The 8692-nt window shown below is 44.1% G+C and overlaps 2 protein-coding genes across 2 annotated transcripts; one reads left to right on the top strand and one right to left on the bottom strand.

The window, feature by feature from the left end:
- Nucleotides 1-2786, top strand: LOC140941155 (uncharacterized). Its single transcript, XM_073390133.1, has one exon. It carries the CDS (start codon nucleotides 182-184, stop codon nucleotides 2663-2665), a length of 2484 nt encoding a protein of 827 aa, XP_073246234.1. The 5' UTR covers nucleotides 1-181; the 3' UTR covers nucleotides 2666-2786.
- A 2359-nt stretch (nucleotides 2787-5145) lies between these two features.
- On the bottom strand, nucleotides 5146-8639 carry LOC140940383 (uncharacterized). Its single transcript, XM_073389343.1, has one exon. It carries the CDS (start codon nucleotides 8145-8147, stop codon nucleotides 5343-5345), a length of 2805 nt encoding a protein of 934 aa, XP_073245444.1. The 5' UTR covers nucleotides 8148-8639; the 3' UTR covers nucleotides 5146-5342.
- Between the last annotated feature and the right edge of the window lie 53 nt (nucleotides 8640-8692).

Consider the following 8692-nt stretch of genomic DNA (forward strand, 5'->3'; position numbering starts at 1 on the left):
ATTCTTTTCTCGTGCATGGTAAATAGTTTGTTGTCATTAGCAACGGCCCATTTGTAGAGCGTAAATTTATGATGTTGCGGCGTTCATTTAAAATCAAATCACGGTTGTGAGCCGGCAGGAAGAAACAAATTTGTCAGGTAGGGACAAGAAAATCAGATATTTGCGATTTTATCCGGTAATTATGGGTTGTGGAACATCGAGATCTGTCGAGACAGCAGTTATTACCTCAAACGAAGGTCATGATAAGCCGAGCATTCGAGAGACAGAAACGAATGAAAATGTTAGTGCTAAACCGAACTCGCTTGACAACAACAATGACGGGCCGGTAACAGAAGTTCTCGCGGAGCAGCCTTTAACAGAAGCTAGCAGCCATCATCGGGAACATGGGTTTTCCGTCGGAGATCGAGTTCACGTGTCGGGATATGTGGGAACAGTTAAGTTTATTGGTGAATTGAGCGATCTAGGCGACGGTGAATGGATCGGAATTGAGCTTGACCGAAGTCACCCTCAGGGACATGATGGCTACTTTCAAGGTGTTCAGCGTTTTGTTTGTAAGCCAAGGCATGGCTTGTTTGTTCGTCCCTCATCAGTTTTTCATCACACAGATATTAATGCTATCACTGAGACATCGAGTGTTTCGCCTCAGACGATTACTTTTATTCAAACGAGCATGCGCCGGTTTCTCGCCAGAATTCGGCTTAAGAAATTTCAACAACGTACAGGAGTGGAAAAGAAGATCGACGCGCACGTGCTGTCGACACCAGAGGTGGAGACGGAAAGCGTTGAGAGGCTTAGCCAGTATTTGACTCATCCCTGGTCAGGAGAAAGACACAAGGCGTATGCAATTTTTCGCTGGTTGAGCTTTAATGTCGCTTATGACGTCGAAGGGTTCTTTGGTAGAACTGAGAAGAAACTGTGTGATGCGAGCAGCGTTTTGAAGCATAGAACTTGCGTATGTGCAGGTTATGCAAACCTCTTTGAAGGTCTTGCTAAAGCGGTGGGACTACAGGCTTATATCATTGAAGGTTATGCCAAAGGTTATGGTTTTGAGCCCGGTCAGCAGTTTAAAAACACAAATCATGCGTGGAACGCAATTGAAGTCAATCGTGAATGGTTCATCTGCGAGCCTACATGGGGGGCTGGTTACTTGGGGAATGATTTGATATTTCATCGGAGCCCCAACGTTGCCATGTTCCTAATGGATCCAGAATACGCTATCTGTAGTCATTATCCAGCGGATGAACAATGGCAGTTCCTTGACCAGCCAATCAGCAAAGTGGAATTCGAAAAGTTGGTCGTGCCTTCTGGAAGGATTCATGAGGTGGGAGTCGAGCTGTTAAGCCACAAAGAAAGCATTTACACCGTCGAGGATGCGGATAACATAGACATGTTGTTTTACTCGCCTTCTTTGAAAATACTGCGAGGTGGTCTAAAAGATTCCTCGGGGAAAGAGCTCGAAGGACGAAAGTGGACGCAAGTAATTCCTTGTGGGGTGAACAAAGTTAAACTAAGAGCGCAGTTTCCCACCCCCGGCAAGTTCAAGTTGTGTCTGTACGTAAGGGACGCAGATTCAAATAATACGTGGCAACATGGAATAGAATATCTTATCAACGCTGGTAAAGGGGTGGAAAAACGTCGAGGGGGATTTCCTCGGATAGGAAACGAATTCTACGAAATGGGATTTTACCTTGATCATCCGTTCGAGAACGTCGTCTCGGAAGATGGAAAAGCGTGCATCTCTATAGAGAATTACAACTCGCAGATTTCAGGCGTCAGTGGCCATTTAGAACTTGAAGGAAAAGACAAGAAACTTAAGAAAGAGTTTAACGGCTTTACGTTTTGTTGGACAGAAAAGACGAACAAAGGTTATCAGGTTAAAGTTCACTGCCCTGTTCCCGGCGAATACACTTTGAACATATTCGCAAAGCACACTGAGGAGGGACGTCCTAACACTTATGTTTGTGGCTACTATATCACTGCACTCGCTGGCGTACGACCAGTTCCAGGCTTTCCTCGACTATCCGATCGCTTTGACGCTTGGGGTTTGGAGCTTATTGAGCCCAGAGAGAACATCCATGTCCAAGATGGACGCGCCTCTGTCAAAATAAAGACCCCGGATGAAATTATCCTCAGTGGCCACTTGATGAAAGGAAGTCAATATCTAGACAACAGTTTGTGCTTTACTACGACGTCAGACGGCGTCAGTACAGTTCTGGTACACGCGCCAGAAACCGGCGAATTTCAGCTCAACATTTTTGGTAGAAAACCCGACGGCAAAGATAGCGAGTACCTGAGTTCGTTAGTCATCAAAGCAGAACAAGCAGCTAGCTTGAACCCAGGCTTCCCTTACCTCAAGGATGAGTTCAAAGAGTGGGGACTGGAACTGGTCGATCACTTCGAGAACATTTTGTCCCTCGAGAGTCACGTGACCGTAACACTTTCACACCCCAGTAACATTTCTGTCCAGTTATTCCTATTTGATGCGCACAACAAGCAGATTGGGTATTCTCTTCCATCACAGACCGCTGACAACAAGACCACGATAAGTTGTGACCTGCCAAAGCCTGGAAGTTTTAAACTGAACATTTTTGGTACAAATTTATCACTCGACAGTACTAAACAAACCTATCTCGGTTCATACAAAGTTCTATACCAACCTAAATGAGATTTATTCCAATGTAGGACAAATTTGAAAGACTGCATAGATTATGTAAGACTTTCTTAGTTTTTGTCAGCGTGTGCGTTCCCTGATCACTGATAAACTCTCAATAATCTCTTTAAAACTGCGCACACTGTCCATTCCTCGGATAGTCAGTGCATAATAGCCATAGTCAGTGCATAATAGCCCATAATAGACGTTTGTATCATGGTATGAGGCAAATTCGTGCCCCCACCGTACAAATGTCTGCAACGCGACTTTTGGAGCAGGATCTTTGCTCTTGTTTGACGTATCACCTTTAAACCTGATGACGTAACCGATTTTGAGGCCCTCTTTCCAGTAGTGTCAATAGATGTTCGCTTATTGCTCTTTATCACAAGTTGGAAAAACCGTGGAAGGGTCTTTTCTGCCTTCTCAGCCAACTAGGTAATAGGAAAAACCTAGCATACACCAGATCAATTCGCGCTAGCTTTTAACTGCGTTTAGTCACTGAAAGTACATATAGTTCCTAGGGCCTTTTTTATATCTATTGACACTGAGCTTTTAGGGGAGGGTAGGAAAATACTTGGACCAATCAATTTACAAGGATATTCATACCCTGGAAACGAGATTTAAGTGAAGGCTGCCATGTGAAGTTGCCGAGCGTTGTGCTTTGTATTTTTCCCGCCCTAAGCATTAGTAACGGGTTGCTAATTCCCGTGCTTCCACTGGTTACCAGGGTTACCATTTTCCCGGTTTAGCTGAGTGTAGCTTGCAAACTTGTGCAGCTACCTTTTGGATCGGGAATAAGATAGATATCCATGAGGATGAAATTGGCAATGTCCTATCCTGTGAACAGTTAGAATAAGGTAAAAGGAGGAGCCCATATGATCTCTGAGCGAGCTCATTCTCTGTTCCTAACTAAGGGGGCCTGTTAACCAACCTCGGTTCCTTGGTTCTGTCCTACTCAGAGAACCCTGGGAACGAGATTGCCATTTCACAAGCCACAAAGCCCTGAGTAGCCTGCTTAAAAGGCGCTTTATGAGCCAAGCGAGGGGAACGCGATATTTTGCGCGATGCGCGAAACGAGTGCGAAGCGCGAACGTAAAAACCCGCGTCCGCCTCGCTTGCCTCATAAAGCGCATGTTATACAGGCAAAGGCCCGAGTGAAGGCTTCCTTAATGTTCAAGTTTGAAGTAAAATTTCACACAAAGCGATAGTTACGGAATACTATTCTTTACTATTAGATCTCTTTTCACAAAATTTGCATAACTTACATTCCTGCAGCGTTTGCAGAATCATTATATATTAACTCAAAGAGTTTTACTCTATCTCTGGCAAGTTACGAATTGACAAAACGCGCGATTTTAAAACCGATTTATGTACACCTTCTAATTTATATTGCGCAATATATTTTGTGACAGTGTATAAGCCAGTTGAGATACCATCCACAAAAAGAAATTAAAGGAGCTGTGTCACGAATATAGAAATTCAAACAGTAACATCTGCCACCAAACTGAGTGCTTCAACACATTAAACGAAGGTATAAATAACACACCAAATACAATAGGAAGCACGGATGGACGAAGCTTGAAGAAGCTTGAAACGGATTGCAATTGTGGTTTTTGAAAACTTGTCAGCCTAACAAGTTCTCAAAGTTCAGTTTTGTTGTTTGTAATGTTTGATAAAATGGTTGAGAGACATTATTTGTTTGACACGAAGTCCAGATATTGTCATTGACAATTACAGTGCTACTACTCGAACCGTAGCCTGAGAAAACAGCCGACATATCGCGACGCCACCAGCGGTTTCTCCTTGAAATGACGTCCGAGAAACGAGCGCAGAAATTCCATACTGATGACGTGTCACTACCCAGATCTGGGTAGTGCTTCTGATTGGCCGTGCCGCGTGGGAAATTTATTTCAACCAATCAGAAGCACTCCCCAGATCTTTCTGCGCTCGTTTCTCAGACGTCATTTCAAGGGGAAACCTTTGGTGGCTTCGCGAAATGTCGGCTGTTTTCTCTGGTCGAACCGGGGCACTTTGAAGAAGAGTATCCAATCACAACGTTTTTTGGAGACAAAAGATTTTCAAGTTTTTTTGCAAACGGACCAATAAAATTCAATGTTCCACAATGCAACCGTTGAAAACTTTAAAACCGTTTGAACTTACTTGACCTCTCAGGAAACAGCCCTCAAATTCAAGAATGTTATTGGTCCGTTTGCAAAGAAAAAAATTAGATTCTTTTGTTTTTCAAAAACCGTTGTGATTGGATAATAGAGAGCTTAAGCAGCGACGTTTTTGAGCGAAGCACGTCAACCGGAAGCGAGCCTTTTTCTCTTCTAATAAGCCTTGACGCTACTGTATTTGTATTGCCAAGTGGCTTAATTCTTGTAGCGACGATCTGCCCAAAAATTTGTTCAAAATCACGGCTCAAGAGTGCAAAAAGTCCATTTCCGGTTGACGTGCGTCGCTCAAAAAACGTCGCTGCTTAAGCTCCCTATTCTTCATCCTAGTGTCCCGGTTCGAGTAGTCGCACTGTAATTTCTCAAGTTCCATAGCGAATAAGAACGCGTGATTGGCATCAAAAGCAAAATGAACTAGGCAGCCGTGACACCGCCCCCTTAAAGGTGTTTACAGGCAGATTTATCTTCCGTGGTGATATTAGAGTAACGCGTTAAATCCGAATGTCTCTTTGAATTAGCTAGTAACAGATAGAATAACTACAAAGGAAGAGCTTTTTCTTGGCCTTTTTCGAGTTCTTCCCATACAAATCTAACTTATATCTTCCTTTCTTTGGGAGCTGGCAGTAGATCACGTCTCTTTCTTCGATTCTCTCTGTTCTCATGCACCCCTTGTCTTGGCTTTCCTCGTTTTCGTTCAAGAGATGGACAAAAATCTTAATAGCGTTGGGGTTTAACAACGTGATTGCGACCGACCCATCATACACGGTAATGTTCTGTCGGTGGCTTTCCAGCCGAAGGCCCCACGCTCGAAACTCATCGGAGACCCGAGGGAATCCCGGATTTTCCTCGTACCCGCACGTGGCCAAAGCGCTGAACGAGCAAAGGAAGTGACCTTTGCCTCCGGGCCCTTCTCGCCCGAAAATGTTAAGCTTATATAAACCGACCGCTGGTAAATGGACACTGATTTTGCTGACAGCTCCTTCCCTTTCAGTGAAACAGAGCTCATGAGGTAGAGGATTGTCGTTTTGATGCAATGTTGCTTGAACTAAAACGCTCCCTGGTGTCTTGAGTCTCAAACAGGCTCGTCCATTTTCCGACAAAATGTTCTCGTGTGGATCGATCAATTCCACTCCCCATTTCTTGAAAAGCTCGGAGATTTGAGGAAAACCAGGATTATCGCTCACACCCTTTAAAGCTTTTATAGTGTAGGTGCACAGAAACTCCGACTTTTCGTCAGTTGTTTTTCGTCCAAAAACATTCAGTGTGAACAGTCCGGCTTCTGGGGCGTGCACATGTATCGTGGATTTCTCTTCAAGTTTTTCCACTGAACACATTCCGGGAACGTCATCTCCTCGTAAACTTAGATGTGCGGAGAGTGTGATTTCTTCGGGGGTTTTCAGCGCGATAGAACAGCGTCCAGATTCTGCTAAAATGTTTTCTTGGTGACTCACAAGTGTTAAGCCCCAAGTTTTGAATCGATCTGATATAACAGGGAACCCAGCAGCTTGTCCGGCTCCCTTGTACGCCGTTACAAAATATGTACACAAGTATTCGTTGGGTTTCCTGTGGTCATGGTACTTGGCATAAATAGACAGTCTGTGTTCTCCTTTACTAGGCAAGTGGACTTTCAGGAGGAAACCGTTGTCGGTTTTTTCACTGCGGTATAGTCTATGATCGTTTGTTTCGCCGGAGGTCGGGCTGGATGTCTTTACCAACTTCCCTGTTAGTGAGCCAAACCGCTTTTTGTTGCATTTCAAATAAACACAGCACTTTCCATTCATAGTTTCGATGTTCTTCAAAGGTTTATGTAGTTGAAATCCCAGGGAATAAAAGTTCCGACCTACCGAGGGAAAGCCACCTCGTACCTCTCCAACACCCCCCGTGGAATAAATGCAGTATCTGACCCCATGTTCCCACTTGCGGTCGACAAGAACCAAGACATCCAAGAAAAACTCACCGGCAGAAGGAAACTGAGCAGTTAGTTTGACTTTGTCGTTTTGACGGGCGGGTTCAAAACGAACCATGTTTCTGGCCGTTGGCTTTTCTTTTCCTCCGGCGTAGCTTTTCAGCACACCTTTGAAAATCGTGCTATCGGTGGCATAAAATGTCATTTCAATTTGTTCGCTCTCGGAAGCAGTGTACATGCTTTCTTTATGACTGCAGAGGGAAACGTTCATTATACAGAGGTGTCCAGAAGGTACCGCTAATCGCTCAAAAGCTTCCTTCGTGATCGGTTGATCCAAAAACTGCCATCTTTCATCAACGGGGAACCGACTTGTGATGGCCACTGAAGGCAGGATCATAAACTGGTGTACGTTGGGATCCCTGTGGAACATCATGTCGTCTCCGATTCGTCCTGCTCCCCATGTCGGATCACAGATGAACCACTTTCCACCGCTTACTCTTATCACATTCCACGAATGATTCGGTTGTGGAATTTTCTGTCGCATATGATAGCCGTATCCTTTAGCAAACCCTCTGACTTTCTTGGTAGGGACGTTGGACGCCTTACACAGTTCCTCGAAAAGAGTTGCATAACCCTCGCTCGACGTGACGCGTTCTCGAAGCACGCTTTCGGAGTCAGTGCCACGCATTGCCGCACGCTCAAAGTACCCTTCAACGTCGAAGTACACGTTGACGGTTATCCACCTATATAAAGCGAAAGCCCTGTTTCGCAGTCCTTCAAATGGTTCCGTGAGATAATGGCTAAGTTTAGCAACTGTTTCTGTTTCGCTCTTTGGTATGCTTCTCACGTGCGCGTCAATAGCCTTATCAATATCGGTGCGAAGCTGCAGTTTTCGCCTACGAATCCCTGATAGTACACGGCGCAATCTCGCCTGAATAAAAACGACTGTTGCGGGTGAAAGAGTACGTGATGCTTGGCCCGCATCATCCCGTTTCGGGTGAGGAAATACCATAGTAGGTCTCGCGAAAACACCGCGTTTTCTCCCACAAAGAAAATACTGGATCCCTTCGTAAGATCCGTCATTCCCTTGCTCCAGTTCTTGGTCCATTTCTATTCCAATCCACTCCCCCTCACCAAGTTCAGTCGTACCTACAAACTTTACAATACCGACGTAGCCACGCATATGAACACGATCGCCAAGAGCAAATTCTTTCTGCTGCTGTATAGGCGCATTCGAAGTGTCGTCTTCTAACTTTGTAAGATGAACGTTTTCGTCGCTTTCGTCTTTTGAGATAAACTCCTTGCTGCTGGTCTCCAGCTCTCCTCCATCATCCTCTTCGATATGAACTTGTTTAACGATATCAGCTTCTTTGAGATCCGCATTAACTTGCAGCGTCTTCGAAGTCCCGCATCCCATTTCGACGCCACATGTAAACACTACCCAGTTGCCTCATTACCTTCCTCTTGTCAAGATTGTTAACGGAATTATCCCCTTCGAAAGCAGAAGTCAAGGAGTAGAATGATTCTAACGTCTTTTCTTCGCTAGGAAGTTAAAACGTTCAACGCCATTTTCTGTTATGTTAAACATGCTAAACATAGCAACTTCGGGTGGTTCAAAAGAGAAAATTGAAAAAATTTAGATATGAATTATTAATCAGTTGTTAAATAGCCTATGATTTTCTCCTCAAGTCCCAAAGCATAATAAGTTTGGTCAATACATTGACGTTTAACTCTGAGTGCTATGAAGACTTTTAACTTTGTATTTTTAACGAAAAAAGTTCATATTCGTCACAAAAATGCGTTCTGTTGCCAGGCGATATAAATTATTTTTAACCGGTCGGAGATGGTTTAGTATTACAAAAATGCACCTGGCGGCTCTAAAATGCTAATTTTGCGGAAAGTTTACTATAACGAAAAATGACAAATGGCAGTATTTATCTTTTCACAGTTCTAAACACCTTA

Source organism: Porites lutea, chromosome 6 (assembly GCF_958299795.1).
Source record: "Porites lutea chromosome 6, jaPorLute2.1, whole genome shotgun sequence".
Taxonomy (NCBI): domain Eukaryota; kingdom Metazoa; phylum Cnidaria; class Anthozoa; order Scleractinia; family Poritidae; genus Porites; species Porites lutea.

Bases quoted from the DNA above. Each gene is read 5' to 3' on its own strand.
- LOC140941155 (XM_073390133.1), top strand. From the start codon at position 182: ATGGGTTGTGGAACATCGAGATCTGTCGAGACAGCAGTTATTACCTCA.
- LOC140940383 (XM_073389343.1), bottom strand. From the start codon at position 8,147: ATGGGATGCGGGACTTCGAAGACGCTGCAAGTTAATGCGGATCTCAAA.